This window comes from Strix aluco, chromosome 6 (assembly GCF_031877795.1).
Source record: "Strix aluco isolate bStrAlu1 chromosome 6, bStrAlu1.hap1, whole genome shotgun sequence".
NCBI classification, from domain to species: Eukaryota; Metazoa; Chordata; class Aves; order Strigiformes; family Strigidae; genus Strix; species Strix aluco.
Window position 1 is genome coordinate 43,012,018 of NC_133936.1, and position 23,724 is coordinate 43,035,741.

Here is a 23,724-nt window from a genome sequence, read left to right on the forward strand (position 1 = left end):
GGAATCCAGAACAGGAGATGGACAAAGAGCATGGTGTTTGCAAAGGCAACTTGTGCCCAGCAGGAACAGTTTTCACCCTGGGATCCTGCTGACACCACCAGAGGGGCTGTGGAAGGCAGCTAAGTTACAAGCCTTAAATCTGCTTTATGGGAATCTGTGTCTTCCCTTACATTGTTTCTGGGGCTTTGCAGATTAAAGATGACAGCAAAACACTGACCTGAGGCCATCAACTTCTGCAGACCTGTTTTGTAATCCACCATGGGGACTGAGAAAGGACAGTCCCTCCCTCCATGGCTGGACTGGGAGAGGAGGTCAGTCTCACTATCATCAGCTTGGCTGAATCCTTCCCAGACCACGGACTGCGCTTGTACTGTTAAAGTCAACCAAAGTTTCATCTCATGAGCAAGCTCTGGCTCCTCACTGAAAGCAGTCCTCCATCTTCTGGAGATGGAGAATCTGTCAAACAGTGCTAAAAACTGGAAACCAAACTTGATTTCGTTTTGAATAGACTTGTCTTGAAGTGTGTGTTGCTGTCCAAAAGATGAACTGACCCTTCCCAGCAGTGCCTGAATACTGTTGGAACAGCCAGGCTGGTTTTGGATTCTCCCTGATGTTGGTGGGAAGCCCTTCCTTCCAGTTTAATGAGGCTGGAGATGGGGGAGGAAATGCAAGGAGAACAAAATATTTCACATGCTTTGATTTTCCAGTTCATGAAACAATATTTTCATTTTCCCTAGCCCAGGTTTTAAGCTACAGTTACTACTGCTGCAGCCGCAATTAATATTTCACCTTCCAAAAAGAGGAAAACAATCTGTCTTCCTCGTGGATTCCCAGAGAGACATTCCACTCCAATCTGCAATTAGTGGTGGCCTTGGGTAAATGATCTAAAATAGAAATGTTATTTTTGGAATCATGATAGCTACTACTTTTTACTCTTCCAAATGCCAGTTCTTCTTTGCTTTGCACTATCATTAAAAATAGAATCCACAATTGCAATGCCACTGCCTTTTGGTTTCTTCCTACTGCAAGACACATGCTAGCTTTCCAACGTTACCAACATGAGAAATTATGCGGATTTCTAATCTTGCCAGCAATCAGTGATCAGACCGGAAACATTGCACCCAGCGTTCGAGGCAGAACTGTGTCTGGTCTACATTATCCTTGTCCTACTGACAACGGAGCTTGGACAACCAGGAGATCTGAACTGGTCCTCCAACGGCTTAATGTTTGAGACCTTGATCCAAAACCTGTTGAAGCCAATGAAAATCTCTTTTCTTGTTTCAGAAGCGATTCAGATCAGAAATTCAGGACTGTATTTATCATTTATGTAACGTTAAACACATGCCTACATCCCACAGGTGTTAGTGGGACTCAGATGCACCTCTCTTCTCCAAGGTATATTCCAGTGCTTTGCAGAATCCAGGCCTTGGTTAGAAAAACTGTGAATTACAGAACTTTTTAACAACCTGACTCACCATAGTATTTTTTGAAAACTAATTATGATTTCCATTTCTCTTTATTACACTGTAGATACTTTGTCCTGATGTTATACACAGCAAATAAAGCAAACTCTGGAAAAATGGCCCTTGCAATTCACACTCTGTTTGGTCAAAGCTTGGACGGAGCTGCCAGCTTCATAAAGGAGATGGGCAAAGGGCCTGCGGGGTTTTCTCAGAAGAAAGAGATGCCCACTGGGAAAAACTCCAAGTCCTTCCCTTGTCTCTTTTCTGTCATTCTCCTGTGAAGTCTTCCCTAAAAAGGTCCGTATTTCCCACCTCCTCAAGCACCAAGCTGAGGAAGCCAGATGGAGCCATCAAACCACGCATGGGGAGAAGCTGTCACCTCGCTCCCCATGGGGCAGGCATCGGCACGCCCAGCTGCCCCAGCAACACCTTCGCAAATCAAAACCACACCTTGACCTTGACTGCATTTATCGGCAGGATTAACAAGCAATAGGACTCGCTGTCACTGGGTCAGCCTCTCCTTTGCTTGCGTCTGCTGCTCTGAGGGTTTATAACTGAGGAAGCAGAAAGGAAGAGCGGGCACATCAGCTGGTAACAGTTCAGAAACAGATGTACATTCCTGCACAAAATTCCGGCGTTAGCGTATCCAATTACTTTGAAACCGTGCTCTGCTCCAACCGTCTTATCCCTAAAGCCTTGCTCTCCTTACCTCCTGCCTCTTATCTGTGCTGCTCACTCACCGCTCCTTTGCTTTTGATTATAAACTTGTCACTGCAGGGTCAATGCTTTGGGAAACATCCGCCTGCCGCGTCTGGCTGCTGCTGCGGTGCAACACAAGGAATAAGGAAACAAAGCCCACAAAGAAGAAGTGCAAGGCAGAACATGACTGCCATTGCAAAGACAGGACGTGGAAGATGCGCACACCAGATCACATTTAGTGGTTGCTGCACAAGCACTAAGGAATTATCCCCTAAATCACACCAAAGGCAAGGGAAAAAATATAATCAGCTTAATTAGACCTGGCTACAGTAGAGGCCATTTAACATCGGATGCAATTTGCAATGGGGACATTTCTGAAAGTAGAAATGATGCTTTTCTCTATAGCAGTAGGTAGTGAGGAGGCGGAAGGCAGTAAGCACAACAGCATCTTTCTTCTTTCAGTTTGCTCCAAAAATTTGCATCCTTGGCAGCTTCCCCAACATGGAAGCGCAGTCTGAGAACATTAAAATCCTGTTGCCTTTACTGACAGGGCACCCAACCTTTCCCAGCTTCCTACTGTGGGCAGAGGGAAGAGTGGCAGGAGGCAGAAATCCAAATGCTCTCCTCTGCAGCCCAGAGGGGCTGAAGGGTGATTTTCTGGCCAAGCCCTGCCAGGGGGACACCTGGACCACAGGCTTCCTACGGAGAATAAGCACTGATCCCAAAGCCCAGGCTGTGTTCATTGTTTCCCTCTAACAAGAAATTTTAGGAACGCGGTAATGGCAGTGGTAGAGCAGCAGCATCGTAGTGGATGTCACATTTAAACAAGGCCTTAAACTTTCACCAAAACTGGTTTTTGTACTGCAGTTTTTATTTCATAACTTCTTTCTCACCCTGCTGTGGTAGCAGGAAGGATGCATCCACCCCATCCTTCTTTGCCAGCAGTACCTTCGTACCATGTGCCTCCCCCACAAACCTCTGGAAACTCCCTCTTCTTTCAAAAGAACCAGATCACATTTCACCTGGGTCTGTGCACACGTAGACCATGCCTTTGGTTTGCTCCAAAGGAAGATATTTGCAGTATTGTCAACACTGTACTTAGCTCTGGCACTAAGTACTGCTAGGGGACTCGGCGGCCGTAAAGAGTACACACATACACAGCAGCTCTGGAGCAGTGCTCGTTGGAGCTGGGCTTATAGACTTCATAATTATGACACAGCCAAGTTTCACCATAAATTTCCCCTAATGAAGCCTGCCTGATACTAAAAAGCTTTGCACATTTAGAGGTTACGAACAGCAACAGTCCCCTTAGGGAGAAATCCTGCCTTGCTTTGTCGTGCAAACACTCCTTCGGGCTCATTCGCAGAAGCCAGGCAGGGGGCTGGGGCTGTTCATTTATTTATTTAATATAGCCATGGCATGCGGAGGAGAGAGGAGCTGCTCTGCCGCGGGAGCCTGCTCCTGCTCTGTGCTGTGCAGCCCGGAGAGGCACAGCTGAAAGCACAATGAGCAGCAGAGGCTCGGCTGGACCAGGACTTTGCCATGTGGCCGCATCCTTTTGCCACCACAGTTCCAGCATGATGCCCAGAAGCTGCATGTCTCCTGCTGCGCTTGTACGGGATGGGCCTGGTGGTTATCAGAAAGGCAAAATCCCTGTGCCAGCTGAGAACTGGGAATTTTGAGACACATCCACAGAGTCCAACCTCAAAACCCCTCTGCCCCTGACCCCTAGAAGGACCAAGTCCCACCCCACGGAAACACCTCGCTCCCCGGGAAATCAAGTCCTGCCTTTGGTGATCACGGCAGGGCAAAAGGAAGATGCAGAATAAGTATTAGCACACATGTCCTCAAGGCAGTGGGAGAGGAGAGGCAGCAACGATCGGTTCTGCTTGCTCTCGCAAGCTCAGGTCTGTTCCCCTTTCTCCTGGTGCTCTCAAACACAGCCCAAAATGCAGCTCTGCTCCCTCCCTGAGCAGCCTTTTGCAGGCACCTATTGCACCTTTGGTCAGTGCAGTCTGGGTGCTCAGCTCTGCAGCCCAACTGCCCTCCCATGCCCCGCGCAGCCCTGCAAATCCACGGTGGCTTACCACCATAAATGTGGTGCAAGCGCGGGAGAGCCCGTGCTGTTAGCAGGGAACCTGTTTGCTGGGAAAAACCGTGCTCTCTGCAGCTGGAAAGCGGAGGTGTCCCTCCGGTCTTCGATGATGGCTTCTCTTAATACTTTGAAATAATCCCACACACTAAGAAGAGGAGATTTCTAAATACCTCAAGGACAAACCTATCCCCCTTACAAAGGGTGTTTCGCCCTCCGAGGCACAGTTTCACATTGGCACCACTATCGACAGCAGTTTATTTCGCTTACGGGACAGGCGAGGGGCTGTTACTCAGGTTTCCCCAGCACAAATATCGCTTGTCCTAACTCAGCCGAGGATGGTATCTGCCTTTGGGTCCATGGGGCTGGTAGACACCATCCCAGCCCCTGTATTCATGGACCTCCAGGTCACAGATGCGGAGCAGTTGCCAACCTTTGGCCCCAGCTGCCAGCCCCGAGCCCTTCTGGAAAGCTGGCTTTGGGGTGTAAGCAGCGGAGGCACCCGTCCTGTCTGACTTGCCGGGGTCTTAAATTGGATTAAAAATCTATTTGCAGAACTGCCTCGCTTTCCGACTTCTGTGCTGCACCTGAAAACCTTTCCTTTTGAAAGCAAACACAGGCTCTCCCCAGGGGCTGCCTGGGGAAGTCTTTCCACTATAAACATTACCTACCAGTAGTGGAGTCAGCCCCAGGCAAGCCAAAATTCCTTCTCCTACCAAGGAACACTTTCCAATCAAACCAGACATTATTTTTTCCATTAATGAGTGTTGATACCTAGTGGAAAACTTTGCAAAGAAATCCACTCCAAACTAATTCTTCTGATACAACATCTACATTTTACAGGTTCCTTTTGTCTTATTTATTTTTATTATTATTGTTTTATTTTATTTTCCTGCTCCGTATTGAAAACATGATCTTTGCTGCTCAGGAATGCATCTGTTCCTGCAATTTGGGCTGTAACTGAAATCAGAGGTCCAAATCTGATTTTGCTCTGCCTTAGCTCCACGGAAGCAAGGAGAGTTTTCCCACATTTTCCCTGGTGTGATGGAGAGGAAAAATAGATCCCTCGTCTTCTGTTTGATACATCAGAAACCCTGGAGCTGCTACCACAATTTTTATGCGCTGGGATACCACGATTTCAACAGCAGGATATTCTGGAGGAAAAGACGTCCGCCTACCTACCTCAGCTCTTGCTTCCCCAAAAAGTACTATTTAGCATTTAACAGGGGGGGAAAAAAAGCGGGGAGAAAAATGGCAGGCAGACGGGCCGCGTGGCCAGCATTGCCTCTCTGGTGTACTCTCCGTGGGGCTTTCTACAAACTAGTATCTGCTTTCCAGATGACCCATATTTCAGGCTCCCCTGGCTTAGTCCAAGAGGGTCCTTCCATGCTCCCCACAAGTAAGGAGCCTGCAGGGGCTTCCCCCAGCTGTCCCCAAACCTCACCATGCCCCAGGGGACTTCTGCCACCCCAAGGTCATCCTGTGGGACCAGGAGGCAGGTCCTCACCCCATCTCCACAGGGCAGGGAGTTTTGGGCGCAGGGTGCTGCAAGGAGCAGCTCACAAAGGGACAGCAGGAGGTTTGCAAGACGCCCAGCACTGGGGATACTGCAAAACAGGGCACCGTTTTGCAAAAATGGGGCATTTTCTTGGGCGTGAGAGGACTTGCACCCCGATTCAGGTAAGGTGCCAATGCAGCCTGGCCATGGAGCTGCAAGCGGGACCCTCGGCAGCATGGTCTGGGAGGCAGCCTGCAAACTCTCAGCAAGCAGACCAGCACCCCAAAAAACCCTGGCAGGGGGGTTACCCTGGAGGGGTGCTGCAAATTCAGCATCTATTGGGGGGGGGGGGGGGGGAGGGGGCGTGGTGTGGTGGCAGGGGGTGGTCGCCAGCTATCTTTTATTCGAGGTACATTCCCAAGATTTTAGTTAAGTGTAACATAAAACTGTGAAAGTTTAGCAGGGGAAAAGCTTTCCTCCCACTGACCTGGCCGGCCAATCAGAAGGGAGCCCCGCACCTCCCTCACTTCTGACAACTATTTAGCAACTGAGCTCAGCTAAAGTTTCCAAAAAGTTAGAATAACTTCCTCTCTCCAAGACCTCAATTTTTTGCACAACCCCGGTCCTTGAAATAAGAGCCCTTCAAGCAACCTGGAAAACGTTTGGTCAGCAAAAAAAAAAAAAAAAAAAAGCCCTCCTGTTTTTCCAAAGGATCTGTCTCAGGAATTTAAAGCACATTTAAGACACACACACACTCACATAACATAAGGAGGGGGGGAAAGTCTCTTCCCCTCCCCTTCTTTCAGAAAGCATGGAAGAAAGCTCCAGTTCTCCTGTTTCCCCTGTGGATAGCTTGGGGACCAGTGAAGAGGAGCTGGAAAGGCAGCCAAAGAGATTTGGCAGGAAGAGAAGATACAGTAAGAAGTCCAGCGAAGATGGCAGCCCCAACCCAGGGAAGAGGGGGAAAAAGTCCAGTCCCAGCTCCCAATCTTATGAAGAACTGCAGAGCCAGAGGATCCTGGCCAATGTCAGAGAGAGGCAGAGGACTCAGTCGCTCAATGAAGCTTTTGCTGCCTTGAGGAAAATCATCCCCACTTTGCCCTCTGACAAACTCAGTAAAATCCAGACCCTCAAGCTGGCGGCACGGTATATAGACTTCCTCTACCAGGTGCTACAGAGCGACGAGATGGACAGTAAGATGACGAGCTGCAGTTACGTGGCTCATGAGAGGCTGAGTTATGCCTTCTCCGTATGGAGGATGGAGGGAGCATGGTCCATGTCGGCCTCCCACTAGCCACCGCCCAGGCCAGGCGAGCCCAGCTGCCAAAGGGGTAGGTACCGATTTCTCTTCTTCTGGATGATGCTCCGCGTCCGTCTGGCTGCAGGATGGGGCACCCATGGCTCCCCCTCGCCATCCTGGCTTTGCTGCGTGGCACGGTCCTGCCTGGGGAGAGGTGGCATGGCTTGGTGGGGTGTGGGGATGCTGCTGGGCGAGGGGTTTGGGGACACTGACCTGGAGGTGAGATGGGCAGTGTAGATGTGTCCGGCCCCCTCCTTCTCCTCTGCACCTTGTGAAAAATTACAAAACCCCCCCAACTTTCAGGCAGACAAAAATCAGATATGTCCCATTTTTTTTAAAAAAATAGGCATGTTTCTGCTCTGTGGGGATGGGGGAGCGGAGAAGGGACCGTCATCGAGGGCTGGCTGATGAGGGACGGGGGGGAAAACCATTGCTGCATGAGATTTGCCAGAAAGCGCTGCTTCAGGGAAGGGTTTTAAGAGAGGAAAAGGCGATCAGTACAACAGGCTGACATGGGGATCCGAAACAGCTGCTGCTCCGCTCCATGGGCGGTTGTGCCCCAAAAACCCGGTGCTGAGCCATCGGCTCCCGGGGTGGCCGCATCCTCTCCTGGCCATGGGGGACCAGGGAGTCCGCGGGACCCAAGCGGGTTTCAGCGACGAGTTCGCCCCAGGTTGCGTTTCTCTTAAAAGAAACATGCAGCAGATGTCGGCTGCAACCCCAGGCTGTGCCCCTTCCCCCTCACACAATAAAAAGCAAACAAAGATAGAAGAAACTCTGCCAAATTTTCGTATTTGTTCAGTTTCCCTTCCCCAAAGTGCCGGTAAAGCAAAGGCTGGTGTTAAGATGTAGTTTCTTATTTACTCTCATCACTAAACCCTTCCTCATCATTTTCCATTAGCAGAAAACGACTTCCTCTTATGTTGCCTTTGTAATATTCAGGGAGGGAGGAATAAGCAGTAAGAAAGGAGAAAAAAAAAGGCCCTTAATAACACCCTCATCTCCAGCTAATTAAGCAGAGCAGCTCTGTGTTGTGTCAGCCAGAGTTTGCATACAGCCGGTCGCTCTCTGGGGCTCCGTACATAAAGCAGAGCCTGCGAACCCATTTTGCCAAGCAAACACTCGAAAGGGAAATTTTCCCCCTCCTCGTAGCGTCGCGCGTGATGTAAAATGAAATAATTTCATCATGCGGAGAATCAGCTCCTTAAAGACGAAAAGGAAGTTTATCCCAGCCCATTGGCCAGGCTTTTTTAAAGAGGCAAATCCATCTTTGTTTTAGCAGCAATAAACGCCTCATTTAAAAAAATCTTGATGCAACTGCAGTACCTTGTTTGAAAAAGCCAAAAAGTGTTCACCCAGGACTTACTAGCGGTATAAAATGCAGGCTTAAAACCGTTTTAGAAGCCGCTTCAAGTAAATGTTTCACTTGCATCCTGAAACAGTTTGCATTTTGGTGCTGCAATTAAGGTTTCCACGCACTCTTCTAGGGACCCCCCAAAATGTTAGGCTGTTCAAAAATTGGTTACTCTACCCGTTGCACAAGCTGCCTGTTGTTTAGTTTTGTTTAAATCGGTAACGTTGCTGTTGTGGGTTTTAATGGCTATTGCTGGCGTTACTATTTTTTGCACACCGTGCCCTAATTTCAACTGCAAAAAGCCAAAGTTGAGTCGCTTTTTAAAAGGATAAACCCTCCATTTATAAAACAGAGTGCCTTTTCCCATGTTAATCTTGCTAAAAAAGCTGCAGCAAATAGATTAAAAAAAAAAAAGACGAAAAATCCACACACAAAAACCCAGGCTTCTTGTCAAAAACAGATGTAAAATGTCCCCAACACATATTTCTTCAGCAGTTTAGATTGGCTGAATAGTAAAGTGCTGGGATGGAACAATGCATTTATTCTGTTGTTTCCCAAATGATGTGCTGCCATTAGCCAATGATGGTTTTAAAGCTGTTATCTAATATACAACCATTCCTCTCTATCACATACTTCTTTAGCAGCAAACCCCGTTTTTTTTTTTTTAACCGTATTTAAAAATCACTGTCAATTGTAGCATTATTAGCATTGCTAAGTAAGACACAGCAATTTTTATATGTAGATGCTCAGATTGTCCCTACCCAAAAGAAATTGTGAGCGACATTTCGGACTGCGTGAAAAACCATGACGTAGAGCCAAACCCTGACGCGTTTTCAGTTTGCTTCAGAGTGAATCAGTATTTGGTGTCTTTGCTGTAACCCGACTTCCAGGCCGGTGGTTAGAGGTGGCTCTTTGCTCCACATTTCTGTGCCTTCTAGAGGAAGGTCGCCTTTCCCCAAGCCCCCGGACTTTCCCCCCTTGCCTCTCCTTTCTGTGCCTGTGTGTGCATGCACACGCGTGCGGTTGAACTGTTGAAAACATTGTTGACAAATGGCCTGGTGTGGTGCGGTGCGGTGTCAAATTCTATCGTTTATGGCGACAAAAATTACATCTGCCAGTTAAAAAAAAAAAAAAAAAAAAAAAGACAAGATCCTCGAGACACCCTCTAAAATGGGCAAACTTAGCTGGGTGGTGTGACACAGACTTCTGCATGGGTCTGTCCTGGCCAGTGGAGTTTTTAGGCATAACAGGGGAGCAGTCTGTGCAGTCTCGATGGCAAAAAAAAAAACCCTTAAGAAATAGCTTTCTGAATTTGGGATAAGCTCCTGCCTTTCCTAGGGAGTAGCGAGCGCTGCAAACGTTGGGTGAGCATGAAGGGGTGAGCACCGTTCCGGCTGGGTTGCTGTGGCCATCCTCCCTTTTCCCTGGGTTTTGGGGAGAGATAGGCAAAGAAAGGTTTTCTCCTTGGAGGAACGATTGTTCCCCTTCGGCTTCAAAAAAATCAGAGGAGCATTTTGATTAGAAAATCAGAGCTTTGGGAACTGGTAAAATGCCACCTGGCCTCTGCAAACGCCAGCAGGTCACTGCTGCTCGCTCCTCTGGCCACAGAGGTTTTCCTGTTCTGCTCTGCGTAATTACAGACAACTTACTCTGGTAGTTTCAAGAGAAACAGGCGGAACTTTGTACTTCAATTAGTGAAATAGGATGTTTCAACAGACATGCAAAGCTGAGCCTTCCTCGCCCAAATTTCCCCATTCTCATCACCGGCACCTGTGCCCCTTCCCTTGCAGCCACCCTTCTGTTTTTCCTTCAAAATGTTCAAGATGCTCTGAACTGCAAAAAAAAAAAAAATCAGGAGAAAAGAAAATAGATTTGCTTTTATTCCATTTAGTAGGAAAAATCCTGTCCAACCTGGATGGCAGGAACATCAGCAAAGTGTAAAGGACAATGTAGCCCTAACCCTCGTGCCAGTAAGTCTGGTCTGCCAGCAACCCCCTTCTTCCCACTCGCCGCAGCAGGGATTGGGATGAGCCCTTTGCCTCCCCTAGGCTGGCACTAATAACACCTTTCCCATCTTTTTTGTGCTGGGGAAGCTGCAGGCAACGTGTGCGTGTGATACACGGCCCTCTTACCATTGCCCCTTCAGACTTCCAGGGCTGTTCCCAGTATAAAACACCAGCATCCTATTTCATTTCATCCTTAAAGAAGCAAACAGATGTTATCTCTGCTGGCCCTGGGAACAACCTAATTCTATAGTATATGAGAGCAGTACACTGGGGGTGTTGTGACAGTAGAACTAAGCTCTTTTTGTCCCAAAAGCCGTATTTTTTTATACGCATCCTTAGAAAAATGTAAATATGTTTCCTTGACAGGAAGGATTGTAAAGTTTGGTATTTACATTAATAGGCTTGTAGCAGGGGGTTTTCATCTTAGTGCATTTAAAAGCCCAGCAAAATGCATTTTGGATCTTCTGTTTACGTTCGTGTCTTTTCTTGGGAAAGAATAAATCTGTTAAACAGTGGACACCACATATGTTGCAGTCAGCCAGAAAACGCTCAGGCTCAGAGACCTTTGGAAGGGAGGGTGCAAGGAAAATGCTCTGAAGAAGGAGACATGCAAAAGACAAATCTGCCACAGGATAGATGCATATAAACTAATTACTGATCATAAAGAGTTAGAGACACGCATGGTGGAGGGTAAATGTTGGATCAAAACTGAAGGACCGCTTAGAAGAGCGGCAAAAGCATGTTATTACTTAATCTGCCAGAGACCGGGCTGCGGTAAAAGTCCTGTTGGGAGAGATATGCATTGAAGGGTCATTCAGGGAACAGTCAAGGCATACATTTCAGCTAAGTAGACCTGATTTGTCTCCAAATTAGTCATCCTCACACCGGTCATCTGTGCAGAGTAGCTCTAATTTTTAAGAGCCTGCAAAGCATCCTCATTAAAACAAAGGGGAAGATTGCAACGCTTCTCCGTTGCAACCTCCCTTCACATTCCTTCCTTCAGTGTTTTGTGGGGCATATTTCATAGAGTTATAGGTAGTGGTGATAAAGTAGCCTTGGAGATCACAACAGCCTCTTACAGAGCCGGGACAGATCCTGTAACCACCGCTGAAATCTCTTTTGGGGACATTTCTTGTCACTCTTTCCCCCTAGCAATATAATTATTTTTATAGCTGTACCTCTGAGAATAATTTCCATGTGGTTCAGCATGACTTTGAAATCTCCAAGCCTGAAATCTCCAGAATTTATGTCTTGCTGTAGAGCCATAGAAATAGTTTGATGAGGCCATGAACATGTAAGAGAACGCCACCACAACCCCGAGCACAAAGTGAGCTTGACATGTAATCAGGGAATTACAGCTGCCGGGTGGGGAAAGCACACGTTTCGGGTAGCTTCCCCCCACTCCCACCTCCAGCTTTTGCAGAAAATTAGTAAAGGCGAAAAAAGCTGATTAAAATAAAGTGCTGTGCCATGAAAAATGCGCTGGGCCAGATCCTCAGCTGGCTCTGAGCAACCTTGCTGCTTCTTGCTAGCTAATGATCCCATCAGACATGTCAGTGGGTTGCTGTAAGTGGCGTGGAGAGTGCTATACACCATTGCTTATGATTTACTTCTTAGATTTAAAAGTGAGGAAAAACAAGAAGTCTTCCAGCTGGATACTTAGCAGCCTTGTGCTAATTAATTATTAGTTCTCAAGAATTAAAACAGTAGAAATATTTGCCAGGGAAAAAAAAAAGAAAAAAACAACTCTGGGCACCCCAGCATTTAATTAGATTTGTAGCAGTAGAAGATGGCTACTCAGCAACAACAACTAATGCTACACAAATAACAAATTAATTCAGCCAGCCAATAAATCAAAGCAAGGCAGCCCTTACCCTCATACCCGTCTCTTTAACTGCTTCCACACTGGACCCAGCCGACGGCAACCGGTCCCCCCAGCCCCTGCTGTGGCACAGAAACTCTGCCACCAGCACCAGCTTTGGCAATGCCCTTGTCCTTCTCCCAGCAAGGGGAGCCAGTTAAGAGGCAAATAGGTTCTTCTGCAGCATGCACCCCCCTCAGCTGGGCTCTTTGTCAACCTCCCTGGCACTGTTGGTGCTTATATTTTCTCTGCGTGCATGTGGATAGGCATGCAAGGTGGGGATCGGGGCTCTGGTAGCTCATGGGGATGTGCTTTTCCCCCCGCGTTAAAGCAGGGCTTTCTTTGGGGTGTTGACTGGTAAAATAGAGGATCTCCCTTTGAACTTTTTCCACGATCTGTCAGCCTTTCTGACAGATTTTTCCACAATCTGTCAGCCTTCCTGACAGCCTTTCTGAGTCTGAGGCTTTCGGCATTTAGCAGTAAGGAGGGTTTTCCCTTGGGAAGGGGAAAAAAAAAATCAGCTTTTCTCCTCTGAAAATGAGCCGCCACATCACGGGAAGCAGCATCGGGAACCTGGAGACAGGAGGACCTTGCAGGAGAAGGGTGCAAATGGGACAGGGAGGCTTTTGGTACCTACCGCTCCTGTAAAAATGTTAAATAAGCAACAACTCTTAAGCACTATTGCTAATGGAGGGTTTCAAAGAGGCCGTTAGTTCTCTCCTACAGTCCTCCCCCAGGTCTAAGCCTTTTGGGTGGAAAGGGCATTTTGATCAAATCCTCCGAACTGAGCCCAGGAAAGGCGGCCGGGTTCTTTCCCAAACCAGCTGCCAGTGGGTGTTTGCCAGTGCCCAGACTTTCATCCTGCGCCTGCCGGGGCTGGGGTCTCCCTGGAAGCGGGCAGCAGGGCAGCCAGGCACCCCCAGACATCTCCCAGGGGCTTTGTTTGTGAGCCCTTCATGCGATTCGGGATTTATTTTTGGCTTCTGTGCTTCAGCAGAGGATGGAAGTTAAGCAGACCCAGTCTCACGCAGTTTGCAAAAGTGATCAGACATCAAAAAGAAAATAACCCTTGTGCCCTGCACTGTACGGTGAGCTGGAAGTGAGCTATAGTCCCTCCTCTTCCTCCCATCTTCTCCTCTCCATCTTTTAACCACAGCTTGGAAAACGGAAAAGGGGTGGGGTGGGGGGGGAAGAGACAGATGTCTACTGGTTCAGCTTGATATATATTTACTGGAAGAGGTCCAGTAAGCCTGTACTAGCTTTAATTGAATTCATAATAAGATAGTTTTGCCTTGTTAACTGCCACCCCCAAGAAGAAGCTTTACCATTTCCTTAAGAGATATTAGACCTGCCAAACTCATGCTTTGAAATGTATGAATTAGGTTTTGGAAGAATTTAGCCACCAAAAATCCTCATGAAGTAATTTATGCGATTATGCCTTCGGTTCAGGCTGTTCGGGCCTCCTTTAAAAATCATATGTTTGTGCTTAAATGTAAATAAATCTAACTGCTCAGCTAAGAGAGATGTTGGGGGATCACGGCTGTACCGAGGCTCCTGTTAGAAAAAGGTCAGCTGATCCAGCTTGGAAAACTCAGTAGGGTGGGATCCAGCCAGGGAGTGGCTTTCACATAAAAAGCAGCATTTTGCATGGCTGGGGGATTCCCCAACACATCTGCATCCAGTGTCCCCAACACCAAACTCCTTAATAAAATTAATCTGCCAGAGGGATCTTGCACAGTCACGAACACACACCTTTTAAGACTGACCCTTATGGCATGTTTCATGCACACCCTGATGAAATCTCGCTGTGTAATATGGTTCGTTAGAAGGAATTTCTGTCTGGGAGGGGAAGCTCAGAAAATCACGGGGATGTTTTTTTTTTTAAAAAAAAAAAAAACAACAAAAAATAAGGGCAGACTGAGGAGAAAGGCAAACTGACATGTGCTTCCCAGCTTACAATTTGCCATTGGTAACAGGGACATTTAGTTAAGAACAAGAAAGGACTTTAATCCCTCTGCAGAAAGCACGCCTGGGGAGCACTGCCACACCCTGATACCCCCGTGCCATCACCCCGAGGATGCTGTTGGGAGCATGCTCTCCCCACAGCACAAAAAAAAACCCACCCCGAATGTGCTCAGGACAGAGAAGCAACGAAATAGTATCTCACTGTTGAAAGGAAAGAATAGAAACGTGGAGGACCAGCAACGCTGCATTTCATCGCTTTCCTTTCAACATCTAAACAGCCCCATCCCACTGCGCCTGTTCTGTGCCTCTGTCAAGGGTGACATATATGTAATAGCACTTATATAAGTGTTGCCCATTTAAGAAAAAGCTATAAGATCCTACTTGGGCGTTCAGAGCGAGGACCCTGGGGGAAAGCAGTGCCGCGGGCTGAGTCGCACACGCGGTGTGGCATGGGGGGAGCCCCAGAATCCATGGGTGCTTGGCAATGTCACCCACCCTGAGCGCAGAGGCAGAGCAGCGTGTCGTCCTCCCCAGAAGCACATTGTTGGATGTGAGTGGTACATTCCCATTCCAGCATCGCTACAGGCACAGCGGGGCTCTCAGGAGAAAAGCATCGGGGACCCAATCAAACTGTTAATCAAATGAGTTAAGATGGGGAAAATAGCTTTTCGATGTGTTGAAACTGAGTGCCTGTCTCCTTGTCCCTCTTGTATACTTCCCACCAGGATGCCCAGTACCACCTCCACACCATGTACGCACCAAATTGCATCCCACAGGCACCTTTTGCCAAGTCTTGTGAGCTTAAGTCTTTTCTCCCCCCAAACGCACAGGCAAGCTTACCCAGTGGGCTGTGGCACACCAGACAGCAGTGGGTGCCACGGCGTGGGATGGGTGGCAGGAATTCAGCCTGTGCAAGAGCATCCATATGGAAACAGAGTTTTTGGCTGTGGCAGTGCCTTTGGGAGTACTAAGGAATCACCACCATGGAAACTTCCCAGTAAGGTACCGGGGCATAAAACTACATGATAAAAGCAGGCCAGATGAGATAATAGTGTCTTAAAAATAATCTATGCATAAAACATGTTAATGTGTATTTTTACACATTAGATGAGTATTCTGCATCTGTTATAGAAATTTATCATTTTGCCTGATGAGCTCAGGAAATTTCTCCTATCACAGAGTCCTTTTTGCTGCCGCTAATTGCAATCTCCACGTTCAAAGCTCTGTTCCAGCTCGGTGGGGTTTTATGCACTGAACAACCAGATATTCTGCAAGAGGTTTTTCATCTTTTACCACGAGAAGGGGTGTTTAAATAGATTCCTGTTATCACCAGCACTAAATATTCCCTTTTTTTATACCGTATGGGTCTGAAATGTTCGCTGTTGGAGGGGAGCTGGAGCGCGGCTGAGCGTCTGGTTTCTCACCACCTTCCCCGTAGAGAAGTGGTGAGCCTGCTCTTTGGTTGTGCTGCAGAGAGGTGGTTCAGAGCACCAGGGTTTGAAATGTTCAAGCCACAGCTTGTGCCCCAAAAGCAAGGGAGATCGGGGCATCCCCTTCCGGTGATCCCCTCAGAAACATTGAAAGCACACGACCCAGTGGTCAATATTCCTGGTGATAACTTAATGTGTGCAAAGGAGTAACTCAGCACCATTTTACATGTTTGTGCCAGGGAAATTAGTGGTGAAGTGTGCCATAAAGAGACCCCATTACCCCAAAATATAATTACAGGTGCCCTCAGGCAATGAATGCCATGTGCCCAGAGGGCTGAGGATACAGGGTAACATTTTCAGCCGTGAACTGGGAGCTCAAAACATACTGATTTTTACTAGGAGTGAGTTCATCTGAAAATTTTATTTGTAAGCACTGTTATTTTGTAAATCAGACAATACTTCTACTCTCAGCGGGTGGCAAAAGGTAAATATTCTAAAGTGGTTGAGGACCCTAAGGGAAATAGATATGACTTTGAAAACAGTAGCTATTTCTTGGCGGTGAATTATGTCAGAATGAAAGAGAAATACGTGGCTTAAAAAGCAACAGTCTTCAAATATATTTCCCCTTTTTGATACTGGTTTATTGTTCTCGAATATATCATTATTGACCTATTTTCTGCTGCAATTAGAAATGCTTTTAGAAGTACTACATACATAACGCCTGAGCACATACGCGTACAAATCCTGGGTACGTTTTAGATCTGCCCACTCATCCCTGCTCCTACAGAAATAAACCTCCCGTTTATAGCATGTTTGGTGCTATTTCCTAATGCCATCATTTCACCAGCCGTGCAAATCGGTTGCGATGTATTTTTGTTCCTCCGTGCTGTTCTTTCTTAATCTTTCATTTAAACGCTACTGCATGAGTTCTCACACAGCTCTAGCAACATTTGCATTATTTTACAACTAAAAACCTCTATAGAGAAGAAATCCACAGGCTCCCCCCTTGAATTACTCATCCACTGCACTGATCACGCGGCCCTTCAGCTCTTCTTTAATTCAGACACATAATTAAAATTACACACACAGACAGATATTTCAAAATGAGGAGCTTTTCGGTCGTTTCTGCCGTGCCACACCACCAGACCCAGCCTGACAAAGAAGCTTGGAGAATCCCAGGGGACCAATTCCATGCCAGCTTTCCCATTGCATGCGAATACGCAGCTTGTCCATGCAAGCTGCAGCACCTTGTGCTAGACAACCCCAGCGCAAGCCCATCTCAACATTGCATCTTGAAGAGGACCTCCAAACGGCACCCACCCTATGCAAAGGGTGTTTGCCCATGCTGTTGGCACACCAGGCTTGTCCCTTGGGGCTGGCAGGAGCTCCTGGCACAGACAAGCTATAGGTCCTGCAGCAGTGCCGGCAGAAGCACGGGGCAGGCTCCTGGGGATGGGGTGCTGTCAACCATGCCCTGGAGCTGGGCACAGTCCTTTTTCATGGGACAAGGCCAGCACAGCCCAAATGTGCTTTGGGAGGCAAGGGCCAGCACTGCCATGGTGGATGCAAAGAGGGAGAGGAGTGGAGGAGAGCTTCTTGGACATTTTGTGGGGAGTCCAGGCTAGGAACTCAATGCCTAAAGCTTTGCAGGGGATTTGGTTGCTGGGACTATTCACAGAATCACTGAATCACAGAGTCATCTGGGTTGGAAAAGACCTTGAAGATCACCTAGTCCAACCATTAACCTCACACTGACTGTTCCCAACTCCACCAGATCCCTCAGCACTGGGTCAGCCCAACTATTAAACCCCTCCAGGGATGGGGACTCCCCCCCTGCCCTGGGCAGCCCATTCCAACTCCAGCACTGGTTGGTATTGGAGGCACTGGTGAGTTCTGAGTTGCTCCATTATGCTTTGTAAGTGCAGACATGGCCGGTGAGGGACCTGCAGCTCCACAGCCGTGGCTTGATCAGGGACATGACTCAGGAAGGTTGTTAGCCCAGTGGTGCGACACACAGCAGGGCTTTTGCCCCCAGGCAAGCTGACCAATTCCAGCTGGTTCACTTCTTGCAGGTGTGCATGTGAGGTGGCCACGGCAGTGGGATGCCCACACCAAAAAAGACAAACCAGCCCTGAACACAGCTCCATCCAGAGTGCTCAGCCCTTTGCAGGCACTGCTGGGACCCCAGACTTTAACCCTGGTCCTCCTGCTCCAGTCCCAGCATCTCACAGCAGGACAGAAGCCCTCAAATTTGAGCCCTCCACCTCCCTGGCTGCCAACATCCCAGCACCACATAGGGATGCAGCACCATCAGGCTTCATCCCAGCAGGTCCAGGAGTCATCAGATGGGGCTGAGAGGCAGATGAGGCCGATTATCCCATTTTCTTATGAAACTAGGAAATTTAAAAAAAAAAGAAAAACAGCATTTGGCAGCAAGCAGAGGGTGGGGATCCCTGCCAAGGCCTGGACAGCTGTACCTTCTTCACTAGCAAGTTGTGTGATCAGCGAGGGCTGTGCTGAAAGCCAAGAGGAGTTACCATAGCTGCCACATTGCATTTTGCTGATCCTCCCTCTGGGAGACACCTTAAAGAAACAAACCCACCCTAACAGCTCCGCCAGCACTTGCACTCCGCCATGCATCAGAGGAAAACTATGGGTGACCTCTCAGGGCCTGTGGTTTGTGGTGTTGTTTTTTTTTTTTTCCCCTTTCCCCAATCTCCAGCATTTCTGATCCAAGAGAGGGGACAGGGGAGGAGGAGAGTAGTTTATACAAAAGTGTTTTTTCCGTTTTCCGCAGCCTCGCTTGCGTACAGAAAGGCCCTCCCATTCATGGCCCCGGCAGCGCTCCCGTGGCTGGACCTTGCCGACAGCTTGAAATAACCCAGGAAATTGTGCAAAAGCCCCGGCGGGTCCGATCCCACCCGGCTGGAGGCATGCACAGCTCTGCAGCCAGGACTGACCCACCCCAGCCTGTGTCCCTTCATTGCAAATCTTGAAGCTTTTGCCTGATGGGGTCTTAAAAATAGCAGAAGGGAAGGGTCATGTCAGGAGGAGGGAGGGAGATGTGATGAGTACAGAGGAGCTTTGAGGAGCACTGATGGGCTGTGCCTGGCTCACAGCAGATACCCCCCGGGAGCGTTCTTGCAAGCCCCAGGCAACGGCTGGGGGCAACCTCCACTCCCCTCCCAACAGAGCCAGTAACAAAACGAAAGGCTCTCAACTTTCTTTTTAAACAGAAAATTATTCTTCCTTTTCTTTAGGAGAAAAGCAAGAAACCTGTTTCCAGGTGTTATCCCTGCTCTATCTGTCCCCTACATGACAGCCAAGCACTCCCCAAGCTTCAAGGCTTATTTTTAAGCTCATCAGTGAAACAACTTTCTGACCTCCAAAGCCTTCTTTCACATAGCCTGCCACGTGTATTCTTGTTTCCATTATAAAGCTCATTTTCCTTGAAAACATCTCAAAAAAATACTTCCAAGGAGCTATGCTTGATCCAAAGCCATACTGAGGTACCCTGTCCCCAAACTGTTGCATAAACATCCCAACGAGGCAAAAACATATTTAGTAGCTCTCCTTATCCTAGCAGCCCCGTAATTAGCAGTTTCCCAGGCTCAGAGAAATCCCTTTGATGAAAAAGGTGGAAAGTCACAGGAGCACAGCACAGCTTGCTCCTGGGCTCTTGCTGACTCAGCATCTGCTGGCACTAGAGGGCAGGATACACTATATTAAAGAGTAAGGTCGGTTTGAGATTGCATCCAAGGGGCACATCTCGTGTGTGTCTAACAGGGAGCATGTGGCATATTGGGGAGCAGCCAGGAGCTGCCTCACTGCACAAAGCAAGGAGGACTCGAATTTTGCACCGAGCACATCCCACAGGGGTGATCATCAGGGCATCAGCCTCCCGGGTTATTTAATTTAGGGTCAGAATGACAAATGGCATCAGAGGCACTTCCACTACACTGCAGTCACAGCTGCCTGCTGCTTTGTCAGCGACGTAATTCAAGGTGAAACATTATGTCTTACAAGGGGGACGCTCTGAGCAGTATTCACTGATGCTGTGTGGCAGTTTCTGACCCAAAGTGTCTGGCAGATCCGTGCAGCAGGTACAGACAAGCTACACTGCAAGTGCTGTAGCTGAGAATCCTGGGAATAACCTTTTTCATGCACATTGACCGGCTGATGCTCAGGCAGTTGTCAACATACTCTTACTATATAGAAAAACTGCTTTTTAAAAAAAAAATTTCATTACTTTTGTGTGTTTTTCTACATATATGATTAAAGCTGTACTGTCCTCATCTTAATAGGAGACTTTAGATTAGCTCCAAATAAAACAGTACAGGTTTACTCCATTCCTTTATCTACAGCTATTTCAATAAACAACCAAAATTTTAAAAGATTACTCCAAGCAGGTCATGCATTGCAGTCCTTTCATAGAATCGTCAGGCTTCAAGAGCAAGGCAATTTGTGGTCTAAACACAAAAAACCCCTTCTCTCAAGCCTCCCAGGCCTCCTTGCAGAGAGGCCCTAATCCTGCAACCACAGCACGCTGCCCTGCAGCATGGTAAATACAGATATCCTGTAAATAACTGCAGAAAATATTGTGGACTGACAGCCAGGAACAGCAGGTTGCACCCTGAATAAGCAGTATTTTTTGACATCACAACTTGTAATATGCGATAGCAACGAAATGGATCGTGTTGTACCAGTGTGACAAACCCCTGCCAGGATGCAGCCCGTTCCTACCAGCAGCTCAGCAAACACGGTGCAGGCACAGGATGCGACAAGCATCCCTCCCAGCTGCTGGTACCCACAGGTCTGCCAGAAAGCATCTACCCTTCACTGAGGGACTGAGCTCCTTTAAAATGTAAAGATTGGGGTGCACGCTAACAAGCTGAGCCCTGCCAAGGTGCTGTACCCACAGGGCTCTATGCACTGCAGTGCTTCAGCACAGGGCTAGGACCCACCTGTGTCCCAGCAGAGCCAGTCTGCCCACCAGCCCCTTGCTCCAAACCTGCATTTTGAGTGGTTGAGACAACTGAAAACAGCTCAGGAGAGCTTTCAGGAACATAATCAAGATATTGGGTTAGGGAGATGAGTGGGACAAAAATCAGAATATGGCTGCTCCATAAATTCCTTAGAAGAGAATCACCAAGACTTGCTGAATAGAAGAAATGTGGGGTGTTGGTTGCAGTTTGGGAGTCGAGATGTCTCACCCCTGCTTTGCTGCTAGGGAAAAAGCAGGGGGTGTGTAACCATACACTTGGCTACTAGGAAATGGGGTGTTTGGCAGGACAGCAAATTGGGAGCCTCTGCAGAGATGGTGGTTGATGAAGAAGACCCCACACTTGCTCCCATCTGCTCTGTTCATCTCCAGCCCGTTTTGCACTGCTGTTTTTGGTGGGGACCGTGCCCGCCTGTGCCCCAAGTGCCATGGAATGTTAGGGCTGGCTAGCTGAAGTCCCTTGTTGGGGTGGTTTATACCAGAGCCTCTGGGCTTATTATAAGGACAACAGCTCTTCCATCAGCACATGGCATTTGATGTGATGGGGCCAGCAGGTTTTGCTCTCCTTGTACCCATAACCCAACCTGGGGACACTCATCTCCACTGTGCCCTAAATGAGAGGGCCAGGCTGAACCTACTCCTGGTTCAGACCCAACTTACCCATACAATTTTGGTTGATGGATGGTGCCTCAGTTTCCCCTCTGAAAAGAAAATGCTAATACTTTTCCTTTGAGAGCCTGTTGCCTGCCCATCTTGTAAGCTCCCCACGAGACAGGACCTTCCTACAAACAGTGCATGTAGAGAAGTGATCCACATGCAATCAGACTGGTTTTTCTTTGCCCAGCCCCATATCTCCAGGCCAGCCCATCCTCCTTGCTGGTTGTCCCCCCACAGCACAGAACATCCTCTTGGTACCTTGTATTTTTAGGTGCTTTTTGCAGCCCAGAGGGATCTGACCACTGCCAAATGGAAACCGGCTCTGTACCAGGGCCAGAGTGAGCAGCCTATCTACAGCAATTTATGTGCATTTCACAGCTTCTCATTTCAGCAATTTAAATTGCAGATGTGCGCTTCAGATTTGGAGAGAGACAAAACGGAAGGAAAAAGGTTAAGCAGCTCTCTGAGTCTCTCCAATACACGACCTACTGTTGATTTGGAAACCTACCTCGGCAGTAAATACAGAATAAAGTTCTTCAAACTGTTTAACCTTTTGTATTCTGGCCAGTAAAACAAATAAACAAGAACAAAACATCCCTCCAGAGTCAGAAGAGCAACAAATCTGGAAAACCCTGTGGTGGAGTTAGTACCAAGAAAGAAATGACCCAAAACAAGTGACCTAAAGAGGGGGGGGGGAAAAAGAAAGATCAGCAGACATGAAAGGCAGAGAGGCAGGCACATGCATTAATGGAGCAGATAATGAAGAAAGCACAAGAGAGCAGAGTGTGCTGCTCTCCAGGAACTGCTCTGGGCAGCACAACATGGCAAAGGGGAGCAACAACTTTCCAAACAAGCAGTGGAGGCACAATTAAAAAAGAAAATACAGCCCAAACCCTCCTCCTGCTGAAGCCAATAGTAAGACTCTGATTCAACAGGCACAGCACCCACTTTGTGCAGGACAGTGGTTTGCACTCACACACTCCTTGGAGTTGCACAGAATCAACATGTCCGTTATAATCCCAAATTATTTATCCACAGGCGGTTTGGCTGCTGTTTTTTGGGGCTAGAAGCACCAGGCTGAAGGCAAAGGACATCTCAGCTACATAACTCGGGAAGAGCTCAGTGTGTAATTGCGAACAGGCATCGCATGCAGGTAGGCAGGAGCATTCATGGGAGAATTAGCTTTACCACAGGCAGAGAAATCTTACCATGCAGACAGACTACGCATGCATCAGTGCTGAGGAAGCGCTGCAGAGGGCTGGCACTGAAGACACAGCGCAGGCTGTGCATGGAGGTGTTCTTCACTTTGGAAACCCCGGCGAATTTTTGAAGGCAGCTGAACCATACAAACCCCCAAGATCTTGTTGAATCATTTTTGTGTTCAAAGCACAGGGTGTAGCAGCGGAAGGAGAGCTTTCCCTGGGATTTGAGGCACTGAGTGGGAGTTGAGAGAAAGGCCAGCATCTGCTGATCTCAGGGTACCACCAGGAGAATACTGCATAAGGATCTCAAGGAGTTCACTTGGGCCAGAGCCATCCCGAGGTCTCCAGTTAAAGCAGAATAGCGAAAATGCCGTGCAAAGTGACTGGGGGGAGCCAAGGGGGCTTTAAGTCCCAACAGTTGCAATGATTAAAAGGAAAACTGATGAGCAAGCATTTACAGCAAAAATCAGACTTTCCTTAACTATTTAGGCATACTTTAAATCAGCAGTGCTGTGGTTCACAAACCACCAGAGATTTTGCAGACATGGGGATGCATTTTAAAAAAAAAGCCACCATTATTGTCAGCACACAGATGCAAAAGTTAGGGCAGAGACACAACTGCCTGCATAGTGCTGATTGATAATAATTCAGACCCAAACACCTCTTGGACTAACTTTCTCCCCTGACTTCCTAGATCAGGGATGCAACCATCCTCACGTTCCTTTGTACAACACTGATAACTGCTGTTGAGTGCAAGACTGAATTTCTTTGTCAAAAATCACGCTGATACCTGGAGAATTTCTCTCCACCTTGCTGTGAAAGCCCTCGTGTGTTCCTGCAGCTTTGGACAGCCTTTGCCCCTGGTTCCTCCCCATTCCCAGGCAGCTGCCAGCCCCCCACATCAGACTTGAACCGAGACAGGATTTCAGAAACCGTACTTCAAGACCTTTTTGCTAGTTTTGCACTCTTTAGAGATCACATGTTCAAGCTTTCCCACCTAAAGTCTGAAGGCTAGATACATACCCTATTAAAAATACTACATTAATTGATTAAATAAGACATTACATGCTCTGTTAATAGCATCATTAAAAAAGTTACGTGGGACTTTGATAAAATGCCAATAAAGCAGGGCTAAAGCTAGACACCACAACAGCAAGAGAGGCTTCTGGTGCAGAAAGGAAAGCAGAAAACATCA

The 23,724-nt window shown here is 47.8% G+C and overlaps 1 protein-coding gene across 1 annotated transcript in view; it reads left to right on the top strand.

The window, feature by feature from the left end:
- The first annotated feature begins 6,362 nt into the window (after positions 1 to 6,362).
- TWIST2 (twist family bHLH transcription factor 2) overlaps positions 6,363 to 23,724 on the top strand; it is a 37,993-nt gene continuing 20,631 nt past the window's right edge. The window contains exon 1 of the mRNA XM_074828328.1: positions 6,363 to 7,083. Within this exon, the coding sequence (XP_074684429.1) occupies positions 6,564 to 7,046 (483 nt within the window). The 5' untranslated portion in view covers positions 6,363 to 6,563 and the 3' untranslated portion in view covers positions 7,047 to 7,083. The remainder of the gene's footprint in view (positions 7,084 to 23,724) is intronic.